Source organism: Delphinapterus leucas, chromosome 2 (genome assembly GCF_059928025.1).
Source record: "Delphinapterus leucas isolate spDelLeu-1000000601 "Yukka" chromosome 2, BTC_Dleu_Yukka2, whole genome shotgun sequence".
In the NCBI taxonomy this organism is placed as follows: domain Eukaryota; kingdom Metazoa; phylum Chordata; class Mammalia; order Artiodactyla; family Monodontidae; genus Delphinapterus; species Delphinapterus leucas.
Window position 1 is genome coordinate 176,738,578 of NC_143130.1, and position 16,005 is coordinate 176,754,582.

Sequence of the window (16,005 nt, forward strand, 5' to 3'; positions counted from 1 at the left end):
CAAACCCAGGTCTGCTGACTCCTAGTCCAGTGCTTGTGATGGCTGGTGGGCCCTGAGCTAGGGGTCTGGAGGCCTGGGTTTGAATATCGCCAGGCTCTGACCCAGCTCAGGCCTCAACAAGGCCCATGAGCCAGAAAAGCATGTGGGCCCCAGGAGCAGCAGCCCAGACTCAAAACAGGGGCAGGAGTTGGCTGGAGACCTCTGAGGCCATGGCGATTAAACTGGACAACCTACATCCAGGTGACTCACCTCTAGGAACAGGGGGTCCCTGGGTGACTGAGGCCTCAGGAGGTAAAGCACAAATGCCTGCAGCATCCATCCCTGTTTTTGGAGGTTTGAGAGGAGAGTCAAGTGCCTTAACAGGGCAGTAAGTCAGAAGATTATTATGGACCAATTAATAAGGAGACAAAGGGGACCCGCTTTGTTTTGTTTTTAAGAGAACACAAGTGCCTTTAAGTTAATGCCATGCTTGGGGCAGGTGGCATGAGCCCTGACTCCTTGGGGCGGGGGGGTCCTTGGGAAGGGGCCCAGCAGCCTGGTGCACAGTAGGCACTCAATATTTGAGCTTCAGAAAGCTCCTTGGAGGGAAGCCCTGTTCGGGCCGACCCTACAGGGATCCAGGTGGGGGAGCTGGTAGCTGTAGGGTGGGATCCTACAGGCCAGGGAGGAGGTGTGAGGTGTGAGGCCTCTAGCTGTGCATCCTGCAGGGAGGGCTTGGAAGTGGGGCTGGGCTGCGGGGGAGCCAGTGTTCAGGCTGAGGCTTGTTGGGTTTGGGGACAAAGGTCCAGTATGTGGTGAGCAGTAGAGGGGTGGGCTCTGGGGCTGGTTTGCCCACAGTGGCCTGTTAGAGAGGCCTAGGCTGTGGGTGCTGGGCAGTGGCCTCCAACTGGGCGCACCCCAAGGGCAAGTCCAGGGTTTGTCCCGTTCATCCCAGGATGTGCTTGAAGCAGCATTTTCAAGGCCGTGAGGAAGGGGTAAAAGCAGGCGCTGTGAGGGGCTGGGGTCACTCGGGTGCACCGCTGGCTTACTAAACCCTACGACCACATTGCTCCTGAAAGCCGCCTCTCCCTGAGAATCATGCATGTCCCTGCTGCCTGGGAACCCCTCCCTTGGCTGGTGCCCTGGGCCTGGAGCAGACCCTGGACCACATACAGTGTCACTCTAGGAACTGGACGAAAGCAGGGCATGGGGATGGAGTGGGGGGAGACCCTCCTCCCTGACCTCCTGGGCCTTCCACAACAGCTGGCGAGAGACCCAGAAGCGAAGAAGTCATGGCCAAGTAAATGAGTACGTCCTGACAGGCCTGCATTATTACATCAGCCACTGGGGCCCATGTCTGTTCTTCTTCATTTCCTGAGGATAAAATTACAGCACAGAATGTGCTTTTTCAAACTTCTCACGTTCCACGGGGCCCCAGGACACTTCCCCTCCCAGGGGAAGCCACCTTGCGGGGCTCAGACCCCAGCCTTTAAGAGGTGGGAGGGGCCCAAGGCCAGAGCAGTGTGAGGACAGCTAGGAGGGGAGAAGTGCCACAGGGGACCAGGGGTCAAGCCTGGTCCCTGAAAGTGCATGGTAGAGTTTTTATTTTGCACAGCTTTTATAATTTCTTACACAAGACAGTTTGGGTTTGGAAAATTTAGAAACACCAACAGGTAAAAAAAAAAAAGGTTCGTAAATGTTCTCACCCTGGAATCTGATGAATTCAGTGACGGGGGGCTATTTGGACCCCGGGTGGGGTGGGGAGCGAGGTTGGAGCTCAAGGTGTCACAGGGTGAGTGGGGTGAGGGTGGGCCGAGGCACCTGCTGTGTAGACCTTCTGGGGTGTTAGGCCATGCCAGGGCAGGCGTGATTCTAGGATGGAAGCCACCGGAACAGGTTCCAAAGCTCCTGGGCAAAGGCTGGTGGGGAGGACAGGGCTGTCAACTGGCCCCCCTCTCACTTGGACTAAAACCCAAGCTCAGTGCCTCAGAGCCCAAGGTGACCTGGCTGCACCCTCAGAGCTCCAAGCTCATTCCCACCTCAGGGCCTTTGCACTGACTGCTTCCCCTGGGGGGGAGCTCCTCCTCCCAGCCTGGCACAGGTCATCTCCAGGACTCAGTTCCCTGCTCAACTCGCAGCTCCTCAAAAGGGGCTTGGCTGGGGGGCCCCCCACCCCATCCCCATGCCCTGCTTTCGTCCAGTTCCTAGAGTGACACTGTATGTTCCTCTATGTGTTTATCACCTCCCTTCCTCTGGCATGTTAGCTCCACCAGGGCCGGGACTTTGCCCCTCTTTACTAACACTAAACTGGGCCTGGCACACAGCAGGGGGTGAGCAGGCAGCTGAGGAGCCTGCCCTGGGTGAGTGAGTCTGGGCTCTGGGCTGTCCTGCCCTGTGGCCACGGGTCTCCCACCCCAGACCTCTAGGATCGGGGTCTCCCAGAGAGACCGCTAAAATGCAGATTCTAGGGCCCCACCTGGGCCCTCGGAGCAGGCAGAGGCAAAACTTGCATTGAAACTGACCTCTTCAGGGCCTGAGACCGTCTCCAAGGACAGGTTCGGGAAACTCTGGCTCAGTTTTGCTTTTCAGTCTCAACTTGGACCCCTCCGGGCTGTGTGGCCCTGTGAGCCATCTTTGTCTCAGGTTCGTCATCTGTCAGATGGGTTCAGGAGGATTCTAGGGGCCAGAGCAAGTGAAGGAGGCCATGCAGAGTGGGCACAGAGCAGGGGCAGACCCGACCTTGCTGTCATTCCTCCAGAGCAAAATGCCCGGCTCTCTGCCTTTATCCATTGACACCTTTGCAGGAAACATGGAAGATCAGAATTAATTAATCAGCTGAGGTACTGAAGGGTTTCCTAAGGGCCTCTTTTTTTTTTTTTCCTAAGGTCTTCTTAAACCCTGACCCCGCAGCTGGGCTCCAGGCCCTGGCTCAGGAGGGCCCTCTAATGGCTGCTGAAGTTGCTGCCGTGAACAGGCGTGGTGGCTTTGTGCCGGTGCCGGTGAAGGGGCTCTGCCCAAGGGGCGTCTTTCTCCTGGTGGATAAACGTCTGCCGTCTGCGTGACCCTCTGGCCTCTGGTCCAGTCTGCACTGGGAGTGACTCAGCCACCCCAGTGAGGGTGTCTGCGCTGGGCCTCAGAGGGTGGAGGGCCTGGGACCCCTTAGGGACAGTTAGCCAGTGTCCTGGGGGCCCCTCCCGAGTCCACGGCGCCCAGCGTTCTCCTGTTGGGTAGATTTTGCGGAATTCACATCTCAGTTGAATTTAGTCATCCCCAAAGTGGCCACCGCGCTGTGTGTGTGGGTTTCTTGCATCTTCCTTCAGCTGCAAACAGTCACAGTTTTCCCCAGGGCCACCTCTCCAAGTGAGCTGTGGCCTCCGCTGTGCTTCGCACCCACTTGGCCTTGGAGTGAGTGGACCGAGGGGCAGGATCGAGGGAGGCTCTGGCCAGATTATGAGATGACCAGAAACTCAAGATGGGGAGTGATATAAATAGACACGGCAAGTGCTTCTGGTGTAAAAATAGAGCTAAGGGGATGTGCCTGGGGCGCCCTGGACCCGGAAGGCCAATAGGGGTGGACCCTGGCTTGGGTTGGGCTAACTGGCCAGCACAGAGGGGCTGGGCTGGGGGGAGCTCGGCCAAGTGTGGACACGGCGTGTGCTTGCTGCCCACGGGCCTCCTGGGGCCAGGCCTGATCGGTGCCCTCTGGGGGCTCCACTGTCATGGTTGGGGCAGCTGGGTGAGCAGACCGTCCCCAGCTGACGGGCAGTGTGAGCAGGCACCCAGCGCAGTGGCCAGAGGAGGGCCGTGTGACCCCACCCAGGCGGAGTCGGTGGGAGGGTGGGGCAGGAGTGGGCAGAGTGGTGCCCTGGGCAGGGGTACTGGGTGCTGAGCCCAGGGGCGTGTTCGGATGGCAGGGTGGCAGGCAGGCTCCTCGCGAGCGCCGGAGACCACGGAGAAAGGGGCTGAGAGAAAGGCCTCGGCACCTGGAACCCAGGAGCCCTGCTGTGGTTGTTGGACCCAGAGTCCAAGCTCCCCTTTTCCAGAACCTGTCCGGGTGGGAGGGGCCTTTGTCAGCTCTGTGTCCCTCCTCCCTCCTGTGGCTTCCTCTGTCCTGCCTGCCCAGCCTGGGGCAGTCACCCAGCCAGACGTGAGCCAGTGCCCAACTGGGGCAACCAAGCAGGGAGAACGGTCCCCTCTGCCCAAGCCAGAATCCCCTCTGCCACCTGCCCCGCTGCTTTGGGCTCTGCCCTCTGGAGCCCCTGCCACAGGCCCGTCCTTGGGCCCCTTGGGTGCCTGACACTTGGCTCCTGTGCCACTCAGCCAGGGGCCAGGCTCACCTCCCAGGTGAACCCCTCTCGGGGCCTTGCTGTCCAAATGGAGGGTGGCGGGCCGGCTTCTGTCATCCGCCTTTGAGCATCTGTTGTGCCAGCGGGGGTCCAGGTGAGCCTGCCCTCAGGGGCTTCCTGTCAAAGTGTGCCTCTCTCTCTCCCCTTCCCAGCTGGCTCAGGCGTCTCCTCCGCCCCGGCACTTTGTCCCAGCCTCCCCTCCTTCACTGGCCACTGCCCCCCAGGCCCGCCGCTTCCCCTGGATGTGCCCCTGCCCACAACCAATGAGATGTGTCCACGTGCTCCAGCCAGGGTGGTCCAAGCCCCTCCCAGTCCTGGCCCGCCTTCGGCCTTCCCCCACCGCGCTCCCTGCCGGTCTCGTCCAGGTCTCATGTGCTGAGGACGCCCGTCCAGGCAAGCGCTCCTCTTGCTGCCTGTGAGCAATTTGTCTTTTTTTTTTTTTTTGGCTGCACGACGTGGCCTGCGGAACTTCCCCGGCCGGGGATCAAACCCAAGCACCCTGCAGTGGAAGTGCGGAGTCTTAACCGCTGGACCACCAGGCAGGTCCCCCTGTTGCTGCCTGTGCAGAAACCACCCCCTTCAAGAGGGCCACGACTGCATAAAGGCATTGTGGCCGGACCCCGGCTGTGTGGGAAGCTAGGCGCCGTGTTTTGAGCCTGCTCAGGCGGTCCTGTGGAGCAGGTCCATTTGGCCAGGAGCTGAGGCCCCCAGCCGACAGCCGTGTGAGTGAGTCAGCCTGGAACGCAGTCCTCCGGGCCCCCGGCAGGCGTCAGATGGCTCAGCCCTGGCTGACAGCTTGACTGCAGCCTCACGAGAGACCGTGAGCCAGAGCCCCGAAACTAAGCTGTTACCGGATCCCTGACCCTCAGAAATGGCGAGATAATAAACATTTGGTATCATAAGCTTCTGAGGCATTTGGGGATAATTTCTCATGCAGTAATAGATAAAGAATACGCTCCCCAGCCAGGCCGGGGCTGCCGGGCAGCATCTGAGTCATTTTTGAATCCCAGCACCCAATGTGAGGCCTGCACAAGAAGGTGTGCGCTGGAATGAATGAATGATTGACAGACGTCAATAGCTTGCTCTCCCCACATCATCAGATATGATAGGCCTCAGGCCCTGCTTGGGACAGAGCCTCATTCCTCAATCCAAGCCCGTGGGTCTTAGATCTGGGTGGTGTCAGAGGTCATCTTGTCCAGGCGAGAAGCCTGAGGCCCAGGGGGTATGATCCTCTCAGCCCTTCCAGCCAGTGGACCCCAGGGTTGAAGATGCCTCCTGGGCAGGTCTTGAAGGGGTCACAGGGGACTGGAAACAGGAGACGCTGCAAGAAGTGACCGGAGGGTTTTGGCTATGGCCTGGGTGCCGGGGAACTGGGGAGACAAGGCCGGCGTGTGGGTGGAGGCAGGGCAGGACTGGAGAAGCCTGACCGCAGGCCCAGGAGCAGGCCAGCAGCGGAGCCAGGCCTGAGGCTGCTGGCTGGCCCTTCGAGGGTCTCTTCTGCTCTGTCTGACAGCCGGTGCCTGGAGCCTTCAAAGTCCTTACCGGTGTTGGGACTTTCCTGGCCGTCCAGTGGTTAAGACTCCGCGCTTCCACTGCAGGGGCTGTGGGTTCGACCCCTGGTCGGGGAGCTAAGATCCCACATGCTGTGTGGCGAGGCCAACAAAATAAGAAAAAAAGAATTTAAAAAGTCCTTATCTGCATTAACCCTGCCCTGGGTAGCTGTCGTCCCTGTTCGCAGATAGGGAAACTGAGTCATGGGGTCAAGTTCATCAGTGTCACCGGTGGCACAGCGGGGCTCAAATTCCAGGTCTTCCCCTAATTGTCACTGGTTGTTTCTCTCTGGCCCACGGTGTCCTCATCTGTAACACGGGGGTGGCTCCAGGGGGCCTGGCGCTCTGAGCTGAGCTCAGACATGAAGGCAGCACCATCTGGCACCCCCGCTGGGAGCAGTGGGAGCTGGGGGCAGCCCTTCCTGTTCACCCCGTTGCCAGGGTGGAGGTGGGGGCACGGAAGACAGCAGGGGACGCCCTGTCATATGCTTTGCAACCGAGGCCCTGGGAGCCAGGGCCCTAACCCCTCGGGATATCAGAGGGGGGCTAGGGTGTCTGGGAGAACTGAGGTGGGGACTCTTCCACCCCCTTCCCCCCGAACCAGTCACACCCTAGAGATACCCCCATCACCACCAAAGGTGGGTGCAGCCTTGCCTCCTGCCCGTGGCCATGTGGTCTGCAGCACCCAGCTGGGCATTGTGCGATTGGGCAGAGCACGGCAGGGGTCGAGCCAGAGTGTACAGACTTCTCTCCTGTCCCATTTTACAGATGAAGAAACTGAGGCTCAGCGAGTCACAGAGTGAGCCAGGAGAGCACCCGGGCCCTCCTGACCTCGTCCAGTCTTGCCAAGGAGCCCCATTTTCTGGAAATGCCAATCTCTGGAGCCAGCCCAGTCCTCCAGTGCCCATTCTGGACTCCTTGCCTGGAAATCCCACTGTCCCCCTCACCCCCGCCCCTCTAAATCCTGCCAAAAATGGCAACGTACGTGACAGATAAAAATAGTTCAGGTATCCTTGACCCAACAAACTCCTCTCTGAGAACGTGCCCGCTGAAACACCAAAGACTCCAAAGCGTGATTATTGGAGCACTTTCTGTAATAGACCGGAGTATCACACTTGTCTGTCCAAGTACAGTCCAAAGGACATCACTAGCTCAAAGGACACCACTAGCAAGTTGAATCATAAGGGTGATATTCAGAGCGTCTACTGGCTGAAGGCATGGCTCCAGGAGCCTCGTGGCTGCTGACGCTTTAGCTCTCTCAAAGCCATACGGTGGGAAGCAACAGAACTGCTCTCTTACAAAGACACTGAGGCCCCAGCGGATCACACAGTGAGAAGCGCAGGGTGAAGGCCACGCCCGGGCAGCCTGGCTCAGCCTCCTGTCCACCCAGGCCCCGCGGCCACCCCACGGGCACTGTGTTCATGCAGGAGAAGGAAGTGAGTCCCCAGGTGCCACGGTGGCAAGGCGTCCCAGATGTATTGATAAGGAAAGGAAGCAAGTCGCAAAACGATGGTAAAAAAGAACTTGTATCTGCCTGCGTCGTGCTGGGAGGCGGGACCCGCGCCTGGGTGGCAGGGCTTTCACTTCTGTGCCGGCTGCATCTCTTTGGCCTGGATTTTTTGTTAGTAACTTGTAGTCATTCCTTTTGCTATGAAGTGTAAGAATGCGTTTTAGGATGTGTCAAGCTCCTCCATGGCACCTCGGCCAGCAAACAGCCCCGCCATGCCCAGGGGGGTCTCGCTCCCCCGAGCCCTTTGCATTGGCGGGGCCACGGTTGTTTGTGCCATGTCTGTCTCCCCCTAGAGGGCGGCTCGGAACTCCTCGCTCGGGCTTTGTAGGGCCGCACGTGGTGGGGCTCTGCCCTTGGTGGAGGAGGCCTACAGCCGACCTTGCTGCTAGTAATAGTAACCCTTGCCACTGGGAGGCGTGGCCCCAGCAGCTGCCCATGGACTCTGTCTCCTGCCATCCATGCAAGACTCAGAGAGGTCACACCACTGTCCGAGTTCACACAGCTGGGAGAGGTGGAGCCAGGAGCCAAGTCTAGGCTGAGGTCTCCCCCAAACCATGTGGGGTTCTCCTGAGCCAAAACCCCTGCCCACCCTGCCACCAGACGGCCTCTTTGCCAACTCCTGTGTCAGGGATGAGCACATGACCCTGCCCTGGGTTCATCCATCTGTCCATCCAACCATCCCTCATCTATCTACCCATCCTCCACCTTTCCATCTCTGTCTGTCCTTCCATCTATCAGTCCTTCTCTTCTTCCGTCTATCCATCCATCCATCTCTCCATCTATCCACCCTTCCATTCACTGACTCATTTTTTTCACGCATTTACTCATCCAGCCTCGCCAGGGTGCTCACCCTGGGCTGGGCGCTGTGGGCTCAGGGACAAATCCAGTACGACCCTGCCTGCAGAAGCTCACAGCTGGCTGGGGAAACGCTTAGACCTGCACAAAGCAGCCTGAACAGTGAGGTGGCATGTTTTCTGTTTCTGCTGTGGAGAAGGCTAAAGTTTGGGCATGTTTGTTCAGGAGACAAAGGGCAGGTGAAACTTGGCTGCAGTGACCAAGAAAACACACCTGTCTCAAATGCCACCTCTTGGGTTGCCCTTTCTAGCACTGTCCCCGCCCCCCACCAACACCCCCTGTCCCCTCCCTACTCTGACTCTCACTGGCACTTACCGCCCTCTGGCAGACTCTTTATTTTGGTTATTTATTGTGTTGGTTTTCTGTCTCCTCCCCTGGAACGTAAGAGCCAGGAAAGGACCTTTGCCTGTGTTTACTGCAGTGGCCCAGTGCCTAGAATGTGGCATGTAGTAGGCGTGCAGCGTTTGTTGCCCAGGTGGGGGGCATGGGTGGGGTGGGCTGTTGTCCAGGGGTGGAGACCATGCAGCTGGGGGCTGTGCACATGGGTAGTGGGAGTGGATCCCAACGTGAACTTCAGAGGGTTGACCTCAGGACTGGGTGCCTCACAGGATGTGGGGTGCAGGGGGAAGGGTGGCCAGGGCAATTCCTGGGCTCTGGCTCAGGTGCCTGGGGCTGGGTGGCACTTACTACATTAGACACTGCCGGAAACATGAGACTAGACAGTTCCCTGTTCTTTCAGTTAGACAACATGCCTCAAGCTCCCTCATCATCCAAGGTTCCGGCCTCTCAAGTGTAACATCTGCAGTTGAACCCAGGTCCCAAATGGATTTGCCCTGCTCAGAACTGTCCTGTTGTCACCTCCCTCCTTCTAGAACCTACGCTCCTACTAATGCAGCCTTAGCGTCTGGCTGGCCACTCCCACAGGGACACACGCGGGGTTTGCCCTGAGTGCTCACAGACGAGAGGCAGGCACTGTCCTCATTTCACGGATGCAGAAACGGAGGTTCAGAGAGGTCAAGGGCTTGCCCAAGGTCTCAGAGCTGGGATTTGAAGGCAGACAGCCTGGCTCCTAACCAGATGCTAGCCTGAACCTCTCTAAAGGCCAGGATGGATATCAGGACTGGCCTTGGAAAGGCTGCCTTTTGCCCTTTGTCCTCTGTCGTGGCAGCGGCCACTGCCAACCTGTGTCCCCCCCTTGCTCCACAAACAGCTGGGCAGGTGGAGGCAGGGCTCCCCCTCTGTCAGCACCAGTCAGTTCAAGGCCAGCCTGCAGATCCTTCTGTCAGAGGACAGGAAATGGGCGGACACATAGCCCCTGCCCCAGGGCCGCCTGGACAGGGCTGCCCAGACGCTGCCATGTCAACACCTCGCCCCACCGGGTGTGACCCTGGGCAAGTGCACAGCCTCCCTGAGCCTCAGTGACCTCGAAGAGCTGTGTGGGGTCACGTGGGGGCGTGTTGAGCGCACCACTGGGTTGATGGCCATGAGCGCAGGGCTCACGGGCATCAGGGCCTGGCCCTCGGCATCAGAGAGGGGCTGGTTGTGCAAGTATCCAGCGATCAACTCTGGCCCTGCTGCTTGCATGGCCCTGGACGAGTCCCTTTTCTGGGCCTCAGTGGCTCCATCTGTAAAATGGGACCATCAGCCCTGCCTCCCTCCCGGGGCTGTGACGAGAACCCCCTGAGCTGGTGAAGGAGTGCTTGGTTAACTAAAGCGGGGTGCAACGGCTGGGGGGGGGGGCGTCACTATTCTTTACAGTGGTTTCCAGTGCCCAGCAGACAGAAGTGGCCTCTTATTGGAGCGGCTTCCCCTCCAGGAGTGCCCCGGTTTGGTTAGAGGCCCCAATCAGCAGCCCCTGGCCCCGTCCTTTTGTTCAGTGAGCCCTGCTCAGAGCTGGGTCCGTGTTGGGCGCTGGGGACTCAGAATGGAGGCAGACCTGGCTGGGGCCCTGGGCGCAGGGAGAGAGGTATGGAAGCGGCAGGGGAAGTGTGGGCCCAGGGTGGTGTGAAGGGCGTGGAGTAGAGGGTGGGCTGCCCGTGACCTCTGTTGGGGCTGCTCACAGAAGGGCTCTGGCCAGCCTCCTGGACGCTTAGTCATCGGTGGCCTGTCGCCCCCAACCCCCTCCCTGCTAACTGGAGCTCCTTGGGGACAGGGCCGGGGTCTTATTTGCCTCGGTGCAGCCTCAGCTCAGATAGTGTTTGTTGAATGAATCAGCGAGGGAGCTTTGAGGGTTCCCTGGGCAGGAGCAATTCCCGGGGAGTCGAGGAGGCCCCAGGACACGGATAAAGTCTGAGCTTGGGCTGGGAGGGATGGGGGCATCACAGCCGCCCCAGGAGCTGTCTGGAAGTGGCCTGGGGCCAGGCCTGCAGGCGGTGCAGACGGTGATCCTGCTTCCTGAGCTTAAGCCTCCCGTGGTCTCTCACACACTTCCCGACACCTGGGTCCTCAGCACACTGGAACAAGGGTCCTTTGGGGTAGTGGGGAGGGAGTCCAGGTGGGCACTGACCTGCCTGCTGCCCAGCACGGCCTCTGTCTTCGGGGCCACTGGTCAGCAGGCTCCGCCCCCCACCGCAGGTATAAGGTCTGAGAGGAGCCAGCGGGGAGCTGTTGAGGCCACCCTGGTGGTGGCACCGTACCTCTCTCAGGCACGCTGGCCTTAGGGCCTTCCCCACCAGCCACGCTGTCCATGGAGTTTGCTGCTGGAGCCATCGGAGGTAACAGTGGGGACAGAGGGGTCTCGGGGGGGAACGCTGCTCCTGGGGCCAGCAGGAGGGGCTGGAGGGGGTGCTCTGCCCGGGCAGCAGTGGGGTTTGAAGCCCCCCGGAAGTGGCCGGCACCTGGTGTGGGCCACAGGTGCTGGGAGGACAGAGCAGTCTTCCCGGAGCCTTGGGGCAGGCGACACAGGGCCCAGGAGGAGCTTTTGGGGGGCTGGCGGGGGGGAGTCTGCACTGGCCTGGGGGGGCTCAGCCTGGGAGGCTGAGGGGCTGCTGGGTGGGAGCAGAGGGTGGTCTCTGCGTGGCCAGAGGGAGCCTGGGAGCTGTAAGCATGGAGTGGGATGGCGGAGTCATGGGAGGGGAGGGGAGGCTCCAGGAGAGGGTGGACAGTCAGGACAGATGGAGCCTGGGTCCTGCCACACTGACTGCAAGGGTGGGCGCGGAAAGGGAGGGTCCCAGCCGAGCCCGGCACCCCCGTCCGCTGGCTGTGTGCACACACAGGGCCAATCCTGGCCTTGCTGACCCCCGGACCGTTTTCACTTTTGGGGAAAGGGCTATTGTGAACGCCCGATCCAGAGATAGCCGGCCCACGGGGAACAGGCTCCTACCAGCATCGATCACACACACAGAGGCTATTTTGGGCGAGGCACCCTTGGCCTTGCTCCTCTTGTGAAACAGCAGCGGCTGCCCGTCAATACTTCTGGGAATGGTGTGGGGTGTTTTCAGAAGAGGAGAGCGGTGCCGAGCCAGGAAAGACCAGGGCCCTGGCCTCATCAGTGGGTTTCCTGAGGTCCCGCTGTGGGCCGGGCCTGAGGCCAGCTGCTTCCCTGGACATTAGCCCCCTAAGGAGGAGGCTCAGAGAAGGGGCTTGACTTGCCCAAGATCACACGGCAGGAAGGGCTCCCGAGTCCTGCATCTTTTCTCCAGAGCCCAGGGAAGCCCTAGGTGGCAAGGGCTCCTGCTGTGTGCCTGGCTCCGGGTCATGGGGATCAGACCTGGGCCTTTTCCTTGAGGAACTCTAGTTCTGGAGTCAGAGACGGCAGGCGGTGGGAGAGCAGCAAAGCCATATGACAGGGGCTGTGACTAACGTGTTTTCTGGCACAGAGGCAGCCCGGAGTATAGGGGTCAGGGAGGGCTCCTGAGAGAAGGTGATGCTATGGCAGGGCTTTGATGGATGAGTAGGAGTTTGGTGAGGTATATGTAAGGGTCAAGGAGGGGTAATTCTACCCAAGTCAGTCAGTCAGTCTTTTGCTTCACTCTCTTTGTTCCTTCACTCATCCATTCATTCATTCAGTTTATTCTTTCATTCATGCGTATTTAGCGAGTCCTGGGATACACAGTAAATAGGGCACATCCCCCACATGCCTTACTGTCCTCAGATGGCCCTCACCCCGCCCCCCCCCAACCAGGGATGAAATCCCAGGGACCTGCCCAGTAGCTCTCTGTCTTTCTCATGGCAGTGCTGGGGGCTTGGATGTTGAGACCCTGGTGTCAAGACAGGAGAAAGAGATAGGCGGGTGGCACCTGGCCCTCTTTGCAGGAGGCAGAGGGCCCTGGTCCAGGAAGCCTTGAGTCCTACTCTGTCCCATGCAAACTTGTGCTTCCAGGCAGTTCCTCACAGAGGCCTGGGGTGACCCGGACTTTCCCAGCCCCCAGCCTCTGCTTGGGCTGTGTCCCCCGGCCATCACCCCCAGAGCTGTGAGGTGCAGCTGCCTCCTGGCTTGCAGACAAACCCTTCACAGACTGAGGCTTGAGGGCGAGCTCGGCCTGGCTTGGAGACAGGGCCCAGCAAATTTTGGACCAAGTCTCCCAAAACACACCGCCAGAAGGGAGGCCAAGGAGTGTCCCTGGCTTTCAGAATGAGGCTCCAGTGGGCCAAGACTCGGGAAGGAGAAACCACTAGCAGCCTGGCAGACATCAGTTTACCTCTCTGAGCCTCAGTTTCCTCATCTGTAAAATGGGGGTCACGCTCCCTCACTGATGAGACACGGTGTGGAAGAGAAGAGCCAGGTGTGGCCTTACTCAGCAGGAGCAACGTCAGGGTTCACCCGCCCCCTCTCCCTGGGACGGCTCAGGCTCCCGCTCCTCTCACCGGTTCCTCTGGTTTCCTTCCAGGCGTCTGCGGTGTTGCTGTGGGCTACCCCCTGGACACGGTGAAGGTGCCGTCATCACCAGGCCCCTGCTACCCACCCCAAGGCCCCTGCCTGTGCTTAAGCCCCCCATTCACGGCCAGAAGACCTTTCTAGCCTGCTATTCAGAGCCAGTCGCCCCATGCTCCTCGGGACTGTAGTGCCCCTTTCTCCCGCTGTGCCTCAAATTTCTCATCTTAACTGGGGCTCACTGTCCCTGCTCTGCCCACAGTCAGCAAGGCTGCGACAATCAGGTGTTGGCTCTTCCCCTCCCCCAGGGCCTGCCAACCTTGCCCCTGGCCTGGAGCCACCCCTTCCTGAAGCCCACTTCTCCCACAGGTCAGGATCCAGACAGAGCCCAAGTACACGGGCATCTGGCACTGCGTCCGGGACACGTATCGCCGAGAGCGGGTAGGCCTGGGGAGAGGGTCACGGCAGCAGGATGGGGCCTCGGACCCCAGGGCTGCCACTCACCAACCAGCCTGGCAATACTGAGCTCCTCTCTGAGCCTCAGTTCTCTCACCTTCCAAATAGGAAAAGTTGTACCAACCTCCTGGATTCCTCCGAGAACAAGAGCCAGGGTGTCTGGCACACAGGAGGTGCTCAGAATGAGGTCCTGCCTCCAGAAGAGGGTCTAGAGGGGACATCTGGGGACTTGGAAGGTCTGGGGAGGAACCTGTTTGCATTTCTGTCCCCTCCAGCCTGGGCACCCCTTGAAAGAATGCTGGGTGGAGTCATCAGGGGTCCCAGGGTCCAGCTCGGAGCCCTGTCCAGAGGAGGGTCTCAGGGACACTTACCAAAGTGAACTTGGGAATCAGTGCCGACCAGGGGTGAGCAAAAGAGAAACAGCAACGACCAAGCTGCTAGTTCAATGTCATCGTCACCAAACAGCTGCCCTAGGTCAGGCCTGGCCCCCGCCCTTCAATCCCTCAGCACAACCTCACAAGTCGGGGGTTACAATCCCCATTTTACAGCCAAGGAAACTGAGGCCTGAGGCAGTCTACGTGACTTGCCTGAGGGAGGACGGGGCAGGGGCTCAAGACCCCCTCGGGCAGCCACTCCTCCCAGCTGGGCCTCTGGCCTGACTCGAGCCCTTGGGCCCCCTCCACCTGCCGCCAGGTGTGGGGCTTCTACAGGGGCCTCTCGCTGCCCGTGTGCACCGTGTCCCTAGTGTCGTCCGTGTCTTTCGGCACCTATCGCCACTGCCTTGCACACGTCTGCCGGTTCCGGTATGGCAGCGCCGACACCAAGCCCGCCAAGATGGACATCACGCTCTCCGGATTTGCCTCCGGCCTCGTCCGCGTGAGTGGGGCTGGGTGACGGGGTCCCGGGACCGCAGGGGTGGGGAGAGGCTGGATGGATCCTGGGGGACTGTGGCTGAGGACACAGCTGACTCAGTAACTGAGGGCAGGCTAGGGAGCCTCTCTGAGCTTCTGTCTCTTCATCTGTAAGAGGCATGGTGAGGTCACGCATGTGAAGCCCCCAGCACGGGGTCTGACAGGTATGAGTGAGCACGACATGTAGCCAATGTTATTAGTAAAATTATCCTCTATGTTATCTATTAACTTTATCAATGCTTACATTAAGTGTTACATTATTCTTACACTAAATACATTAATTAAATAATACATTAATATGTCATTAATAGATTAATGATGAGATTAAGCGCTTTCGTGAACTGGAGTCACATTTACCCGACACCTACTGTGTGCCAGGCCGCTCTGCCAGCAGAGAATGTGTAGCTAAAGGAAGCACTGGCTCCGGCTGGGTGGGCGCAGCTGGCTTTGAACCCCGCTCCACCATGGCCCGTGGGCCAGCCCGGAGCTTCCTGGGGCCCAGGCTCCCTGGCGGTCACCACGGGCCACAGGGGCGGAGGGAGGCCAGGGGCAGGGAGTGCGGGCAGCGGGCAGCGCTGCATCCTCATCCCTGTCGGCCCTGCCCCTGCTCCAGGTGTTCCTGACCTCGCCCACCGAGGTGGCCAAGGTCCGCCTGCAGACGCAGGCGCAGAAGCAGACGCAGCAGCGGCGCCCCTCGGCCTTGGGGCCCTCGGCTGCGCCCCCCACGTGCCCTGCGCCCGCTGTGGGTCGGGCGCCAGGGCCCAAGTACCGCGGGCCGCTGCACTGCCTGGCCTCGGTGGCCCGGGAGGAGGGGCTGCGCGGCCTCTACAAGGGCAGCTCGGCCCTGCTTTTCCGGGACGGTCACTCCTTTGCCACCTACTTCCTCTCGTACGCCGTCCTCTGTGAGCAGCTGACTCCTGCTGGCCGCAGCCGGCCAGGTGAGCGGGGGCCGGGGCCTGGGGCAGTGCTGGTGGTGAGGCTCAGCCTGGCGGGAGTTGACGTGGGGGGAGGAGACAGGCTGAGGTCACACTGGCACCCAGTGCCTCCCAGGTGGGAAGCTCACTGCCCTCAACATGAGTCAGGACAGGCCTGCTCTGGGTGGCCCTGGACAGGTCATGTCGGTGGCGAGAGCCCAGGGCTCCCTCATGGCCAGGCCTCGCCCTGGGTGCCCACCAGCTCTCCTCGGGGGCCCCAGTGCGGCTTCCAACCAACGTGCCCATGGGGCCCTCCCCGCAGACGTCTTGGGCGTGCTGGTGGCCGGTGGCTGTGCAGGGGTGCTGGCCTGGGCCGTGGCCACCCCCATGGACGTGATCAAGTCGCGCCTGCAGGCAGATGGGCAGGGCCAGCGCCGCTACCGGGGCCTCCTGCACTGCGTGGTGACCAGCGTTCGGGAGGAGGGGCCAAGGGTGCTCTTCAAGGGGCTGTCGCTCAACTGCTGTCGCGCCTTCCCCGTCAACATGGTGGTCTTTGTCACCTACGAGGCCGTGCTGAGGCTCATGCAGGGCCTGCTCTCATAGCTGGCGCCCATCCCCCGGGGCCAACCTGCCAGCAGCTTCCAGAGGCCGCAGGGGCTGGAGGGGGCGGA

General features: G+C 60.3%; 1 protein-coding gene across 1 annotated transcript; it reads left to right on the plus strand.

Moving 5' to 3' along the window:
• The first annotated feature begins 10,549 nt into the window (after positions 1–10,549).
• Positions 10,550–16,005, plus strand: SLC25A47 (solute carrier family 25 member 47). The gene is made up of 7 exons (XM_089906286.1): positions 10,550–10,787; positions 10,886–10,954; positions 12,887–13,113; positions 13,423–13,494; positions 14,203–14,385; positions 15,034–15,358; positions 15,657–16,005. The coding sequence occupies exons 1-7, from the start codon at positions 10,550–10,552 to the stop codon at positions 15,935–15,937; spliced, it is 1,395 nt and encodes a 464-aa protein (XP_089762412.1). The 3' UTR covers positions 15,938–16,005.

Bases quoted from the DNA above. Each gene is read 5' to 3' on its own strand.
- SLC25A47 (XM_089906286.1), top strand. From the start codon at position 10,550: ATGGGGGCATCACAGCCGCCCCAGGAGCTGTCTGGAAGTGGCCTGGGG. The intron at 13,114-13,422 runs GTGCCGTCATCA...CTTCTCCCACAG, and splicing joins ACCCCCTGGACACGGTGAAG to GTCAGGATCCAGACAGAGCC. The intron at 14,386-15,033 runs GTGAGTGGGGCT...CCCCTGCTCCAG, and splicing joins TTGCCTCCGGCCTCGTCCGC to GTGTTCCTGACCTCGCCCAC.